Source organism: Cryptomeria japonica, chromosome 9 (genome assembly GCF_030272615.1).
Source record: "Cryptomeria japonica chromosome 9, Sugi_1.0, whole genome shotgun sequence".
Lineage (NCBI taxonomy): Eukaryota > Viridiplantae > Streptophyta > Pinopsida > Cupressales > Cupressaceae > Cryptomeria > Cryptomeria japonica.
In genome coordinates this window covers 288,237,563-288,255,376 of record NC_081413.1, presented here as the reverse complement: position 1 = coordinate 288,255,376, position 17,814 = coordinate 288,237,563, and the positions used below count along the sequence as shown (strand labels likewise).

General features: G+C 37.2%; 1 protein-coding gene across 3 annotated transcripts in view; it reads right to left on the bottom strand.

Annotated features, from left to right (window-relative positions):
• Positions 1-17,679, bottom strand: part of LOC131042144 (putative hydrolase C777.06c) — a 232,371-nt gene extending 214,692 nt beyond the window's left edge. For 2 of the 3 annotated variants that reach the window (XM_059211125.1, XM_059211126.1), the window contains exon 1: positions 17,233-17,679. In XM_059211125.1, coding sequence (XP_059067108.1) covers positions 17,233-17,476 — 244 coding nt within the window. In that variant the 5' untranslated portion in view covers positions 17,477-17,679. The remainder of the gene's footprint in view (positions 1-17,232) is intronic. The other variant, XM_057975468.2, reaches the window with a different exon arrangement.
• Between the last annotated feature and the right edge of the window lie 135 nt (positions 17,680-17,814).

Here is a 17,814-nt window from a genome sequence, read left to right as displayed (position 1 = left end):
TCTCATGCATGCTTTGTGTCTTGCATATGCTTCATATCTTATATGCATTTGCTTCATGTCTGATGTCAGCATGTATACTCCATGTTTTATATGTGTCCCTTTCTCATGTATGCTTTGTGTTTTGCGTATGCTTCATATCTTATGTGTAATTGCTTCATGTCTGATGTGTTTTCAGCATTTTTACTCCATGTGTGCTTTACAGGTGTGCCTTTCTCATGTATGCTTATGTCTTGCATGCATGCTTAGTGTCTTATGCATATTTATGTGTTTTCTCATTTTTGGCACGTTTACACCCTATGTGTCTTATGATTACTTATGCCTAGCAGTGACGAAAACGACACTTCTTGGTAGCCATAACCATGCATCCAAATTAAACTGAGGTGGGTCTCACTGTAATCTTGAAAGACATTTTTAAAAAAAAATTATCATTTTCTCATCAGGGATATAAATAGGATAATAAAAAACACTTGGTATAAATGTTTAAGGGAGCTTGCAAATTCCCACTATAGTAGACAAAGAAAATCCCTAACATACATTTTTCCATTAACGAATATTTGAACTCTTCTCTTCATTGTAGAGATGCATCTGAAATACATCCAAAGATGAATCTATTCCATTCATTTCAGTACTGCTGCCTGAATGTAAGTTAAATTTCATGAAAAAAATTGGGATTTAAATCCCCATCACTAATAATATGTCAACCTTCAAGAAGGATGAGTGGGGCTCCTGATTTTCAGATGCTCCTGTTACATTTAGAATCTGAAAAATAGGAAAGGGCCAAAAAGTAATAAAATATGAAAAAATGTTGTTCACAGACCTGTTAGGATGGTGGCAGTGGGTATGTAGAAAGTATAGGATGTGTTCCCTTATAAAAAACTGTGAAAAAATATGAGATATGAATACATCTCAAAGATCTCACACATGTCAAAGAATAGTGGATAGTATCAAAAAAACAGTGGCAACCTTATGAAGGCACAACTACAAATGAATAACATATGATAAGCGTGATATTAACCATAAATGACATTGGCAAGACAATAGTTGAAACAATATAGAGGTTGTTGAACATGACAATATTAAACACCTTCCACACACTCGCAGTCATCATTGTCGAGCACAATAATCACAAAAGGACAGTCATGTAGCCTATAAACATTAAGCTTATGACAGTCATCATACAGCATAATACAAACTGTTGTAGAGAATAGAGGATAAGAACGTGACAATGCCATGAAAATCTATAGGGTGTATGCCAGAGGATAGGAAGGGAGAATGTGTGAGAATGCAAGGGCTCAAACACCATGAATTGACAGTGTAAGATCTTTTGATGAGTATAGTAAGTTTCCTACAAATTGTCATAAAATGTGAAAGGAAATATGTTAAGAATAATAGCCATTCACAATATAGTCATGACAAACAATAGTAAGGCACTAAGTCATAGGACAATAGTCATGTAATCATGTAAGGAGCGGTCTAGAATAACAGTACCATCCTGTAGGGCACACCCGAGACAAGAGGACATGGATCCTATTAAAGGATCAATATGATCACTAGACAAAATCCAAACTGAAAAGAGTGACCCACCGAGTATAATGAATCTGAAACATGAACATACTTGAGACCCCAAAAATTACTGACAAATGCCCAAGGATACCAAAATGTATCATTATTACAAATGCTGTTATACTACTCCATTTCTGAATCAAAAGCATGATTCAAACCATAAATACAACCAACAACATACAATTCAACTTAGGGATCCGTCTTGCATTTATGGTTAACTGCCCTATGTCTTCTAAGATTTGATCCCCACCCATCCATGTGCATGGTATACACTACACAGATTTGGTCATGACTGCATTTAATCTCAACTACCACCTAGGTTTACCTATACGTCAATATCTGGCTATAATAGTAATTTTGATATATTCATTCACAACGGCATGGCCAAAAAGGGTGATACCGAATTTCACTAATTGGTGCTAAAGCAAGTGAAATTTTATCAATCATAAAATCCAAAACCTTTAAATTCCCATGTCAAAAGGAAAGTTTAGACAATTATCTTATCCAAGTGAGTCTTGACATGTCTAGCTTCACTAGGATATAGCATGTACATGTCAATCATCTTCAAACTCATGCCATAGGGGAGCCTAAGGCCCAGCCAATCATTGTTATCACTAGCTTAGACAAGCAAAACCAGGTTTAATAGTTACATGAATAAGAAAATCCAAGCTTATATAAACAGTTTTCCGTTTTAGGCAACCTCTGAAAGCACAACGTCATTGAAAGAATACCACATCAGAGGTAACATGTCATGCAAAGAAGACTACAAGGTACTCATGGATTACCAGAATCAAGCTTCTCTTTATGTGCAGACCCAAGCTCATACCAGATTGAAATTTAGTCACTCAAATGGATCCCTAACATATCAAGGTTTCAAAATTAAGGCACAAAATTTTAATTAACTTAAGTATAATGTGTCTCTAAGTGTAGGAACTCATTTGGCTCTAAAAGTTAGGTAGACTTAAAAGATTCACTCAAGCAAATACAGTTGCGGATTGGGTGGGATCAGGACAAAGTCCTCAAAACAAATATTATTTTAGAATCTTCGTGTGCAATAAGAACACATGCAACATAAATTCCTAAAGTCATGGTCTCAAGAAACATGAAGACAATACACGAGGATCCTGTCATCGCAAGTGACAAGCTCAAACATAAACTGATAGATTTTGCAAAACAAAGACAATAACCAAGACAAGCATAAATAGAAAACAGCCCAATTAAGGTCATGGATGTGTGTTGTGCTTCTAATCCTCATCTTAATGTATAGGAAGTTCCTCTTTCTACTTTACCTCAAAGAAATAAATCACGACTAATTCCTTGTCGATGGCGACGGAGAAATTGATTTTTGGATGTACAATGCTATTGCAAGATAGCCTATGATCTTCCTCATAGTGGACGAGAGAAAACTTATATTAAACTAATTATTAAGCAACTCTAGTTCAAATTTGCAACTTGAGATAATATTAGGGTAGCACAATGGAAGGGAAACTACGAGAAGTTACGAATTGGAAATCATCTTGATCACTCTATCCATGATCATTGCTTGAGGACAAGCAATCTTGGGAAGGGCAGACTATCATGCCCCTACAAAGGTTAAGATTTAAGAACAAATCACAGCCTAACACCCTGATTGCAAGCCCTAAATAGTGGCATCACAATCCTGTGAGAAACATTTGGCCTCCATTGCCCTAGCGAACCTGCATAACAAACAAAAATTAAAGTACTTGAGGAATATAAGCAAACCTTGCCAAAAGGCCACAAAAGAGCAGTAAAAAAGGGCTCACATGCAAGTAGCTTGGAGAAGGCTCTATGTGATGCCTCCTACGTGTTGACGTGTATTTTGTACACTATCAAACACAGAATAAAATACCTAAAGGGTACCTTATCCTCTCTTGAGTAAAGCCTCCGAATGTTGAAGATGTCGCGAAAAGGATCAATCGAGATGACTTCAAGGTTCTTGTATGTAGGGTCTCTACGTGTGGATATGCTCTCTGTGGTATGATGTGATTTTGCTGGAATCACAAGGGGACTTACACTTGATGACTGAACTTCTGATTTGCTTTGAATATTGCTGGAACACAGGATTTTACTAGCTTTGACTTGAAAAAAAGAAAAAAGATGAGGGCGAGGAAAGGATCTAATCCTAACACTAAGAATGTAAGAGCAATGAATGATCTTTGATGGAATTCTAACTAAGTCTTGTTTTGACATCCCAGGACCATCTCCACAAGGTTAGTGCGATCTTCGAAGGAAAGCTTTATGATGTTCAAATCATCACTGCAGGCATAGACACCATCAGGTTGATGCATATCAATGAAGAAGCGACAATTGAAGTTAAGCTTAAGCTGAATGATTCCAGTTGACTACACAAGGCAAGTCTGCAATCAACAAACTGCTAGTAGTATGGATTACGAATTTCACCATCCATCAAGCACATTTCTTCCACTCATCTAATAACACGAAATCAAATATGAGAAGTATAAAGACCGTGCAAATTGTCGAATCGACCCATAAATTTCACCATTTCTTCAATGAAGTTACAAGTCTTTTACAACAACATCTTGGCAACAATCTTTGCCTTCTCTCTCTACTCTACTCTAATTGCTATTCTATCAACTAGCTAATCACCTTCTAACTACTCTCTATCTGTCTTCTAACTGCTTCCAACTTACTGCTTTACAAATGAAATGCCAGGGCTTATATAGTGCCCTCAATACAATTCGATGGCTTAGATCAATTCGAGATCAATGGCCAAGATTTTACAATGAAAACCCTAATTAGGGTTTGTTACAACCATTACATAACATTTAATGCTTGACCAATGAAAAAATTGTATTGCTTGGACACATGTCCTCTCTGGAAAATTCAACCAATGGATAGCTGGGGTAGGTACATCGAAGTTTGTGCCACCTTCCATGAGTTAGGTACATTGAATCCGGACATGCTGAGGTGGACCACACTGACTGGAGAAGTGATGACTAGGATGCCACCTTGTCTGACACTTGTAACTTGGTAGATATTCAATTTGGTAACGTTGAGAAGTTAGCCTTAATTAATTCTTCTGGAACTATCTGCTTCTTCAACGAACCCTTGCTCTAACTTCTTTCGTCTTTGATGTGCAGGATGATTGATGTATTTCGCCTTGGAATGCTGGATTGGAAGAGGTCGCCCTTGTTGATGTTTGATCGAAGAAAGCCATCCTTGTCGATGCTAGACTGGAGGAGGTCGCCCTTGTCCTTGCTTGATCTTCTTGGAGGAGACCGTCCTTGATTTGGCTTGATTTTACAACTCCGGGATCTCCATTTGATGCCTACACAAAATATTAAAGTTAGTCTTTTGAGCATCAAACCTCAAAGCATGAAATTTAAGACCTTTCAAAGGTAAAACTTAAGATATTAATTTGAAAAAAGTCATGATAAATCAAGAACTACACATTTTAAAATTAACAATGAATGGAATTTGGATCTTCAAGACTTAGACTTTACAAAATTGCAATGGGATCATAATAAGTCTTGAATGAGATCTTCAAAAAGGTAATTCTTCATACCTTCCCTTGAGTATTAAACTCTAAGAAATGATGCAAAAATAGATGAATTTCGCTAGGCAAAGTGTAGATCATAGCCTCCTCTTGGATAAATTGCGCCTCCTCTAGCTTGGAAAAGAATAAACTCCACTAGCCTCTTCAAAAGTCTTCAAAATGAATTTCGCCCTCCACTCCAGCTCGATTTCGCACCTTCTTTTGCTCTCCAATTTCGCACTTAAAAGGATGATTGAATGATTTGAATTGTGAAAAAACACCTCCAATATATAGAGCGCCTTACCTTGATTCTTGTTGAGGCCGACCTAGCAATTAAGCTTTAAAATAAAATAAAAAAACCATCAAGAAGAAGGCCGACTTGATAAATAAAGACAAAATAATGCCTTGTGTGCTCACATTTAATTTTAATTTAATAAAAATTAATTTTAAATGCCTTTATAATAAAAATTCAATTTTTTGAGGCTCAAAATAAATTTATTAAATGCCAATGTGATTTAATTTTTTTCAAATATTCCGAAGTTAGCAATTTGGCATCTAATGCGATTTGGAGGATATTAACGCCCAAATATGGTAAAAAAATAATGAATGCCATTAACATCGCTCTGGTCCCTTGGAGAGGGACAGGAGCACTTTTCTCAATCTAGGCCTTGCATTCCTCATTTTCACGTTCAAAACTTCATCTAGGCATCAAAAATGGCATTTTAATTGGAGTCTTGAGTTTAATTCACTTGATCTTTAGAAGGAACGTGACTTTAAGACCTTTTCACCCTGGACCCTGGGTGAGGGACAGGAGCACCTTTTCACTTTTGTCCTCAATCCTTCATCTTTCATTTGTTGATTCTCGTTGTGGAGTAAGCAATGATCTCTTTCACTTGTTCCATGAATGCTTAACTCGTTTTTGCAAGGCAAAATAAGCTCTCCCAAGATTTTCGCCCTGGTCCTCCAGTGAAGGACAGGAGCGCTTTTTCATTTTTAGGCTAGGATTCTCAAATTTTGAAGTCAAATCTTTGTTCACCATGCTTTAGAAGATCCTTGCCATCTCACACAATCTTGCCTTAGCCTAATCTCGGAGGGAAATTGTTGATTTTATAAAAATCGCCCTGGTCCTTCAGTGAGGGATAGGAGCACTTTTGAGTCCTTGTGCAAATTCTTGATCATATCAACTTCAAATTACCCTCCAGGCGTAGAATATCACATTTCACTCCTTCTTGAGCCTTGGAAACAAAAATATCATTTCAAAATGCAAGGTAAATGGGCATATTTGGAGATTTCGCCCTGGTCCCTTGGAAAGGGACAGGAGCACTTTTGCCAATTGTCATCAAATTTTGCAAATCTTGCATCTCAATTCCACCTCGAAGCATTTTAAACATCATTTCAAACTCGCGCCTTGGCCTAGATTTGTCCAAATTTGGAGAGAAAAGCTAGATAACATGTTTTTCGCCCAGGTCCCTTGGTGAGGGATAGGAGCACTTTTGCAATTTCAAGCTTATCCATCCTTTGCTAGCTTTCCAAATTATCTTCAACGGGCAAATCATGTCTTCTTCCATTCATTTCAATCACAAACTTGCCCTGGCCTTGCAAGAAATTTGCACTTTTTAGAAAATCACTCTGGACCCTTGGAGAGGGACAGGAGCACTTTTTTACGTCTTGGTGTATTTCTTTGTCTTTTAAACCCTCAATCACATCTAAGGCATAAAACATCATTCGTCCTTCCCATCTAGGTCCAATTTTGCCATAAAATCTCAAAGAAGGAGGAGAAACTGAAAAAACGCCATGGTCCTTCAGTGAGGGACAAGAGCACTTTTGTCACTTGGGTTGATTTACTCCTTTGTAGACCACTTAAATTATATTCAATGGACAAAACATGCTTCCCTTGACCTCTTCAAATCATAAAATTGTCTTGATCCTGCAAAAACAGTGCAAATTTGAAAATCAAGCTCCGGTCCTTCAGTGAGGGACAGGAGCACTTTTTGCCTTCTAAGCCAAATTGTCTCACTTTTCATCTCGAAATTCCTTTGCTAGGGAAGATTTCATCTTACTTCATGCTATGAATAAAAGTTAATGTCCAAGAAAGGTCTAAAATTGTGCATATAAAGAAAATCGCTCTGGTCCTTCAGTGAGGGACAGGAGCACTTTTGACCCTCTAGGCAAAAACTTCATCATTTCTTTGTCTTTGATCAAGTCTGGATGCTCTATCACGTTCATTTTGCCGTCCACCATGCCTTTGATGTTTCAATTTGACCAAACAAGGCCAGGAATGACTCAAATAAGTCTTTTTGCCCTGGTCCCTTGGTGAGGGACGGGAGCACTTTTTCCTTTAACCTTCAAAATTCACCATTTTTGTGCCTTCAAAATCTTCAAAAGTATCAAGTCACGTTCAATCATCACTCCGGGAGACCCTGCACAAAACAAAATAGAAAAGTTAGTGTCAAATATGCATAAAATAACATTTTCGCCCTGGTTCCTGGGTGAGGGACAGGAGCGCTTCGCCTTGGACCCTTGGGGAGGGACAGGAGTGAAATGCGCTCTGGATCCTCAGTGAAGGACAGGAGCGCCTTTGGGTTTTTTGAACTCTCTATTAGGATAATTTTTATGGAATATAACATTTAAGTATAAGTGACATTTTCTTATACTTTAAGTTATATTCCATATATACTTTCAGGATGTTTGAGAGTGGTTTCAGACCTCCAGGAGTTATATTGCAAAATCTAGTTTTTTGAGGTTTTTTAGTTTCCAGACTTAGTCAAATTTCAGGATCAGGACATTCCAAACTTAGCCAAATTTCAGGATCAAGACTTTCAGACTTAGCCAAATTTCAGGATCTGGACATCACTCAAGCCAAACTTGCTATCCTATTTATCTCCCCGACAGCACTCAAAATGCAAAGGCTAACGGACAAAACCCTAAAAGACCTAAAAAAAAACCCTAGAAAGCAAAAAACAGGGGTCCCCATTTGCAATGGGGCAATGTGTGAAATGGTCACAACACTACGTAATTGCAGTCCTTAGCCAATCGCAGCACTAACTCCAATTGCTGCCCATTAACTTAGACGAAGGAAATCAAAGGCAAGCAATCCATTAAAAGGATTGATCAATATTAACAAAAGACTAGTGGGGCAGCTATTCCTAAACAAAGATAATTAATCGGTAGCGATTAGCATTACAATAAGGCAGTACTTTAATTAAGAGAGGATGCATCCCTTGCAAAAGAGATGTTGTCTGTAAAAAGAGATGACCCTCGCCCAAAACCAAAAATATATAAAGGAGATAGATCCATTTGTGAAGACAGGGAGGAAATTGAGACATAAGATATCTATTGGAAATAAATATTGAACAAGACAATCTGATTCTAAGTATAATACAGTGAGATACAGCAGAGTATAATATTTATTAAGTGATTGGTATGCTGCAAGAATGTATTTACTATTTACTTATAAAACTGTTAAAAGCTTTTATTTATTTATTGAATTAAATTGGAAATTCTTCAAGATATATATATTATTAATATATCTATTTGATTTCCAACAAGCAATCACATTTGGAATCAATGTGAAACGTATGATAGGGAGATGCAACAGCATTGGTTCCCTCATCAATTACACCAACCCCAAGCCAGATGTGTCAATACCTGAGACCAAGGGGTTGAATGACTCAGAGGCTCATCCCGTGCCCTTGGGCTTGATTGAGGAGGACAAGCTCCCGGTGCCCTATCATGCTTTCCCATCAAATTTCATAATATGGTTGGCTGTTGGGAATAACTATGAAATGGCTCCAAATGCATTTAGGATACTTTGTATTCTATAGGGATTGTCTATGATCATATTATTTGATGTTAATTTATTACAATTTTCTCTAAGTTTTATAGCAATTGTGTAATTTATTTATAGAATATTCCTTTTAAATAAATTGTACTATTAGAATTGCTAGTTTTGGGCAAAAATTAGGTATATCCCAAAAGGGGACATTACAATTACATCAATAGTGAGCATTGGTATCTCCCATTGGGTTGGTGCCAACAAAGATAAGTAGGATTGAAGTATCCAATAGGTTGATGCCTACAAAATTTGTAAGAGAATTTTATATAAGTGTCTCCAATGGGTTGGTGCCTACAAAGATAAGCGGGATTGGTGTCTCCAATAAGTTGGTGCCTACAAAGTTTGTAAGAGAAATTTATATAAACAATCTTTTGCCATTATTTTCTCCAAAAGGGTTTCCACGTAAATCTTATGTTCTTGTGTTCTTAATTGTTGGTGTTGTGAGATTGATATCATTGTGATTATTAATTTGAAAAAGTAAAAGATTACCTTATAGTGATTCACCCCACCCACCCCCCACTCAGTATAAGCATGTGCTCATTAGATGAGCATTCACCCAAGGAGGTGAAAGGTGAGACCATTGCTACACTCCCTAGCACTGCTAAATATAACTCCTTCAAAGTTTGTGGAATTTTACAGGGTCAATGTGTTACTATATTGCTGGATAGTGGGCTGATCCACAACTTTATAGATTCTACATTGGTAGTTAAGAGGGGACTACAAGCAGAATACTTTGAGGGTTTCAATGTGGTAGTGGTAGATTGTTTTCCGATGACTTGTACAAATTGAATCCCACAACTAAATATTGCATTAGGCAATTACACTATCACAAATAATTTTTATGTGGTTGATTTGGAGGATACTAATGCTATTCTAGGTATTCAGTGGCTTCACTTGTTGGGAAAGTACTCACAGAATTTCCACACTGTGGAGTTGAACTTTCGAGTGGATGATAAGAAGATAGTCTTAAGGGGTATGTCCAAGGGTGCACCCAAGATCGTGACAATGAAGAGGATGGAGAGCATATTTAGACATGGAGATGTTGCATGGGCAGCCCAATTTTTTATTTCATCTAAGGCCCCTACTAATAGCAATGGACAGCATCATGTGGATAGTCAATCCATGTTGGATAAACATAGTCTAGTTTTCAGTGAGATTCCCCCTGGGAAAACTCCTATAGGGATTTTTATCATATGATCGAGCTGGAGGAGAGTTGTAAGCCTATTATCACCACTCCTTATCGAGATCAAAAGAAGTTCAAGGAGGAAACCGAAAAAGCAATTAAGGAGTTATTAGATATGGAACATATTAGGCCTAGCTCACATCCTTTTGCTTGTTCGTTTGTTCTAGTGAAGAAGGATGGGACTATGTGGATGTGCATTGACAATCATGCACTAAATTAAAAAAACAATCAAAAACAAGTATCCTATTCCCGGGATCAATGAGTTGTTAGATGAGCTACATGGTGCAATGTATTTTTTGAAAATTGATCTTTGTTCAGAAAACCATCACATAAAAGTCAGGGAGTAGGATATACACAAAGCAACATTCAAGTGTCATTATGGGCACTACGATTTTTTAGTCATGCTATTTAGCTTGACCAACAATCTTGCCACCTTCTAATCTTGCATGAACCATATTTTCAATAAACACTTGTAGAAGTTTCTTCAAGTGTCCTTCGATGATATTCTTATCTACAATAGAACTCGGCAGAATCACCTTAGGCAACTTGATGTGGTTTTGGACATCATGGAGGCACAGTCCTTGTTTGCTAAGGCTTCCAAGTGTGAGTTTGGGATACTAAGATTCTTTACAAGGGGCATGTGATCAATGCAAATGGTGTTTAGGTTCATTTGACAACGATACTAGCTATTCTAGATTGGCCATCGTCGAAGCATCAACAAAAACTAAGGGATTCTTTAGCTTATGCAAGTATTACAAGAGGTTTGTTAAGGGGTTCTCTCATTATGGTGCACCTCTTACATATCTCACTAAAAAGGGAGCTTTCAAGTGGACAATAGAGGTAATGAGTGTCTATCTTGTTTTAGCTTCACCTAATTTCTCTCAGCCTTTTGTTTTGGAGTGTGATGGAATTGGGGCAATATTGATGCAGAATAGGCATACCATTGCCTATGAGAGCCAAAAGCTCCAAGATACAGAGAGGTTATATTCCATCTACAATAATGAGATGCTTGCCATCATGCATGTGTTGGCAAAGTTCAGACAGTATTTGGTAAGTGGAAAATTTGTTGTCAGAATAGATCATAATAGCTTGAAATACTTCTTAGAGCAAAAAGATTTAAATGAGAGGCAACAAAAGTGGGTCTTCAAAGTTCGAGCATATGACTTTTACAAAGAATATGTAAAGGAAAAAAGGAATATTGTTGCCAATGCCCTTTCTGTTGGAGTAAATAATTCATACATTAATTATTCACTTAATTTTATTAATTCACTAATTAATCGATGCCTTAATTAGTAATTAATTATTGGCATTTATTTAGTTAATTAATTAATTAGGGATAATTAATTAATATTTATCTCCATGCATAATGCAAAACTAGGAAAAGCAAACTATGTTTAGATTTCAAGAGTTTCATGCATTTAATTAGTCTATTAAGTATTATGCTATTTGTGTATACACTATACATGACTGATTCATTTATTTTGTTTTAACTCTCAATCTATCTTGTAAACTTCACCATTTAGGGTTTCTATCTTTAGAGTTAGATTTCTTTATAAGGATGTCATATCCTTCATTGTAACTCAAGCAATTTCAAAGCAATTCAATCAATTTCATTGTTATTGTCTTCAATTATTTTGTTGTTCAATTCTCTCTTTATGTGTAACAGGAATTCTTGCAGAAAATAACTAGGCTTGTGGGATCATTAATTCTAACATGGTATCAGAGCACCAAATCTGAAGATTCTTGTTCATTTTTTTAGAGATTATTTGCATGCATAGCAAATCGATCATCTTGGGTTAATTTGGAGCACACCATCAATTCCAAAAGGCTTGAGAAAGTCAGAATCGCCTTTTGTTTCACTAAAATCAGATACACGGAGTCCATTTCGCAAGGGTTCGAAGTTCGAGGGTTTTCTCTGTTCCAGAGGGTACCTGAAAATTCTGAGCTTTTTGGGCCCAAACGGACCTCGCCATTGGTTTTAGAAGGCCTTTCAGATGAATTTTGATATACAATTTGCCTATATTGGGTGATTAACCTTTGAGGCAAAAAAAAATTTATTTTTGGGCCATACAATGCGTACCGTACAGCCCTGTCAAAAAAAAAAAATTGTAAGCAGTTTAACGACATGTCAGGGCTGAGCCGCTATGGCAACCGCAAGCGGTCACCGTAACAGGCAGTGGCACTACCGCCGACAGTAACCGCAGCAGCCACAGCGCTAGCCACTAGCGGCTTCTGCTAACCGCCACCGCCACCACCTTTACCGCAAACCGCCGCCAGCGCTCCGCTCTGCCAAGGAGCCACCACCTCACCACCAGGGGGGCCATTTTTTTTTCCTCCAAATCCTTTTTTGATAGGACGATGGTTTTTTCGCTCTAACTTGACCATACGGAGGCGAAATTGGGCAAACCATATATCGTTGGAAAGCTCTTTCCAAGCCCAATCCAGATTTGGAGGTATTTTTTTTCTGATTTTTCCATTTTGCAGGCTTTTTTGCCAGTTGAAGTCAAAAGTTGCCGTTTGCACTCCCGAGGGCATATCTTGTGCATCCGGACTCCATTTTTCGCAAACGAGATATTGTCAAAAAGATGATTCAGAGCTCTATCCAGATCTCAAGTCCATTTTTGCAGACTACTTACCAAACCACTGTCTCTTCCTTTCGAAGTCAACAGTGCTTTTTCTGGTCCTATTTTGCCTTCCTGTGATCCAAGCTCCACCTTTCTTGTCTAAGATCTCTACTTTTTTCAGCATCATGGAGAGAAGCATTCAGATTTAGTGTACCTGTCATACCTCTCCCTTGTCAGCATTATGGGGGGGGTTTCTACTGTTGATGCCAATGCTTCCTTGGTTTCACGTTGGAGGTTCTATGTACTCAGTATTTGTTCCTGTGTACTAAGAAGATGCAGTGGCTGGTTACCCATGCATTTCGGTGAGATGGAATACTTACCATATGGACACTCTTGCATTACTATTTCTGGAGGTTCTTTTTTCAACATCATAGCAGTCTTTCTACGACAGAGTTTGCAGCTTCTTCATGCTTCAATGTTTCTTCATGCTTGTCTTTTGTTTCTCTTTTGGAGAGGAGTTTTGTTCCCACTGGGTTTTCTCCTTTGCTCCTTTTTTGAGAAACTTTCATGTATGTTCATGGGTACCTCATCAGGCTTTATGCCAGGACCCATCTTGCATTCATCTTTGCATGCTTTTTTTTCTACATCTTTTTTGCCTCTCTCCCTAGTTTTGCATTCAGGGGGGTGTTGGAGTAAATAATTCATACATTAATTATCCACTTAATTGCATTTATTCACGAATTAATTGATGCCTTAATTAGTAATTAATTATTGGCATTTATTATTTAGTTAATTAATTAATTAGGGATAATTAATTAATATGTATCTCCATGCATAATGCAAACTAGGAAAAGCAAACTATATTTAGATTTCGAGAGTTTCATGCATTTAATTAGTCTATTATGCTATTTGTGCATACATGACTGATTCGTGCATTTTGTTTTAACTCTCAATCTATCTTGTAAACTCCACCATTTAGGGTTTCTATCTTTAGAGTTAGATTTCTTTATAAGGATGTCATAACCTTCATTGTAACTCAAACAATTTCAAAGCAATTCAATCAATTTCATTGTTTTTGTCTTCAATTATTTTGTTGTTCAATTCTCTCTTTATGTGTGACAGGTATTCTTGCAGAAGATAACTGGGCTTGTGGGATTCGCATTTCACGAATTCTAACACTTTCTAGGGAGCCCACTATTTTCTCTCTAATAGATATTTCAGCTGATTGGAAGGCTCATTTTTTAGTTGAGTATTCCAAGAATACCTTTGCATGTGAGTTGATGGATGGTAAGGTTCCAGATGATAGTAACACAGTGGTGGATGGTATCGTCTACTACAAAGACAATTTACTTGGTTCTTGAATTGAAAATGAAGAAGGCAAAGATCTTTAGAGTCATTGATGATACACCACTTGTAGGACATCCAGGGTACTTCAAGACATACAGACAGGTTAGAGAAAAATTCTCTTGGAAAGGTCTTGTTGATGTGTTTTTAAGGACACCTCAAATACAGAATAAAATACTAAGTATTCTATCCTCTCTTGAACAAAGAAACCTCATATGCTAAATAATGTGATCAAATAAGGCAACTCCAACATTTACAATATGAACAATCGACTTTATATTTTGGATAGACTCAGTGATAATGATGTGATAATGTTGGTAATCACAAAGGGACTTATGTTTTGAATCACAACTGGAACGTGGAATCTAACTTAACTCACCTAGAAAATAAAAGACAAAAGGTGAAAGGTTAAGAAATCTAAGCTAACACGAAGGACAAGGATGGTAATGGGTGAAGCTTTGATAGACAAACTCCTTCAAACCAAGCTTTGCTTCGTCATGATAACAACTACACAACACTAGTGCGATCTCCAAAGGCAATGAAATATTTTCCTAATACGAACCATTCATTCAAATACCCAACACTGGTGCAATCCAGATGAAACTTTCGCAATCGAACAGTTGCAATAATGAGGTTCGGGGTAACTTTACACTATAGCTTATAATCAGCAAACCACAAAAAGTATGAACCAAGGAATTCATCACATATTATTACATTTCTCCATTAAGATCAATGAACTTTAACTAAATTTGAGAAGTAACAAGAAACCATGCAAAATGTTGAAGCAACACATAAAGATCCACCATGCTTCAATAAAAATTCATGTATTGGTTCCACCATAGTCTTGACAACAACTTTGAGTTTCCTCCTCCTCCTCTACTACTACTTGCTTCCTACTTATGAACTTCTAACTATTAACCCTTACAAATGAGAAGGTAATGCTTTATAATTTATATAAACATCCCAATTACAATTCAAAGGTCGGGATTGATTCAAGATCAATGGTTGAGATTACATGATGAAACCCTAATTAGGGTTAGTTACAACTAACTCCTATTCGACCAATGAGAAAATTACAATATTTTGGACAGGTCATTCCCTTGAATTTGAACCAATAGAAATGAGGTTAGGTGTATTGAATTTGGTGCCTTCCACATGGATAGCTGTCATCTACTAGATGAGTCAAGTTCATTGAATCTAGACACTTTGACTTGGAATCATTTGATTGGCTTGATAAAGATTAAATGCCACCTCGGCATGTATGTCTTGTAGACTTGATATCCCATCGCAAGCAATATCTCTTGATACTCAACATCATCCAACCCTTTGACAAATGTAATGGCTCATATTCCCAAAATGCATCATCTTCTAGCTTTGATCAACTCTTCTAAAACTATTTGCTTGAGAGATGCATTCCTTGCTATTCTTCTTCTTCCTTCATCACCTTCATGATGTCAATCCTTGATGTCTTTGATCTTCTTATACTTGTAGAGCCTTTCATCGTGTAATATCCTTCTTTACTCGCATTGTTGATGAATCCTTCCTCATGTTGCAATGTCTTGACTTTGTCTTCTCTCACATTCTTTTGCACTTTCATCTCCACCTCTCGCATTATTGAGATGTCTTTCTTTCCCACGTGTCTATCCGTTGCACAGTCTAGTTTCCTCATCCTTAGAATACCCTCATTCGATTCCTTGTATATCTTGGAGCTTAACTTCTTCATGTCGGTATGTGTATTACATGGCAGAATTTGCTCCTGCCCTTGTAATGCAAGGCGGAAATTACATGACCCCATGCATAACAAGGCAGAAATTTCATGTATGCATGCATAACATGCAAAGTGTAACTTGAAGGTACTTGTGCATTTTTGAGCGGGGTTAGCACCTATGCATGCATTCAAGGGCAGGAATGCAACGAAGTCTTGGAGCTTGTGGCAGAGATATAATGTGTCCGTACAATGCAAAAGGGAAATTCGCCTCTCCCTTGCATTGTTGTCTTACAAGTTACCTCTTCATTCCTCCTTGAACTGTGCTAAATCCTGATGTTTTCTTTTCACCTTGTAATTTTCTTGTCTTCTTGTAAATCTTCTTGTCTTCATTTTCTGAAAAATAGCACATTTCCAGGCTGTTTGTAGATTTAGTTCATATCCTAATGGTTTAATGTTAAACTGAAATTTTGGTTCGTTGAAGTTTCTGTTTAAAAGGTCTAGGTTCAAACCCTCACTGAATTATAACTCCTAAATGATTAAGAGGAAGACATTTCACTTCCCAAAAGAAAACTCAAGGTCTCAGAGCTCCCCAGAGAAATAATAAAGTGGGTCCTTTGAAACATAAATATGATTGCGTTGTGCTTTTGTAGATAGAGATTAAGATACAAATGTAGAACGGTAGATCCATCTTAACCCAAATTTGACATGTTCCGAGAAGTGCCAATCCTTATGTTTAGGCATCCACATGGTGTGGCTACTTTGGGAATTAATATTTCTTACAAATATGTTTAAACCAAGAGCACTGTGATCATCTGGTCATGGGGTTGACTCATACATATAGCTCAGATGCATTGAGAATATCACTCAATCTCGCATTAAAAGGAGTTCTCTCCCACACAGACTGTAGCATGTGCTCAACGCAAATTAAAATAGAAATAGAAAACTGAATATGAAAAGACTTTGAGAAGATTTCTTATATACTCCATCCTTGCACAAAAACAACAGACTCGGGTCTGTGCACATGTCAAGCTAGGGATTTGGAAGAAAGATGTTCTAAATGACTCTGTTTCACCTTGGCCAGTGTAGACTGAAAACGATTCCCTTAACAAGACAAATCTACCGTTTATGATTGCCTCCGCTAGACTGCAATTGATGTAGCGCTAGCCTATATGCAATCATAGCAGCACTACTAAAACTATGTTGTTTAATTATTCTCAAACCTATAGTTGACTGGTAAGTAGCGGATAGATACTGACTGAGAACCAACCCAGGATACAATCTCACTTGCCAAAGTCTTCCTGACGAATCTTTTATGTAGCATATATACTTGCCTCGAATGATCTCTGGGTATTATTTATAGTAAAAAATGGAAATTAAGAGTCATGCTTATGTCCAAAGAACTAGTGCCAAAATGGAGAACCCAATTAAAAATATGAGGAATAGAAACCAGGAGAAATTTTGAGTTCACACAATCAATTATTAATATGTGGGAGAGAAAGCGTGAAAACTGTTACTCACTCGATTGTGAATGGAGCTGCGCGAGAAGGCTACAACGTCCTGTCCTACTCTTGTTAATAGTACGCATTCCCTTTGCATAATAACCTCTGGCTCTGACCTGACTACATAGCTGCAAGGGGGGCCAAATTTTGAGCAGGGTGCTTCGTTTGACATGGATAAATTGTCTCCCAAGTAGCAGTGAGGGTGTATTTGAGGATAGTGTAGTGAGAAAAGGGAGAGGCAGATAGGAATGGTAACAACACATGGTTGTTCAGTTATAGCTCAGATCTTCACCCCTCAACTGCATTCACGGCTCCCAACTGTTATTTCAATATTATATATCGTGGAAGATGAGAAGGAAATCGAACAATTACAAGGAAACAATCTTATATATTGTAGAAGATAGACAATGTTTTAGCATTCAAGAAGTGAAAGATAGTATTTGGGATAACAGATTTAGACTCTTAGTGTTTTTTAAGTTCTGGTTTTTTTCTATTCAACTCATAATAAATTCTCTCTTTTTTTCAACTATCTTCTTGTTGAACAGATTTTGAAATGAAGTTGTCCTTAAATTGTGTGTATTTATTTGGATGTAATTGTAAG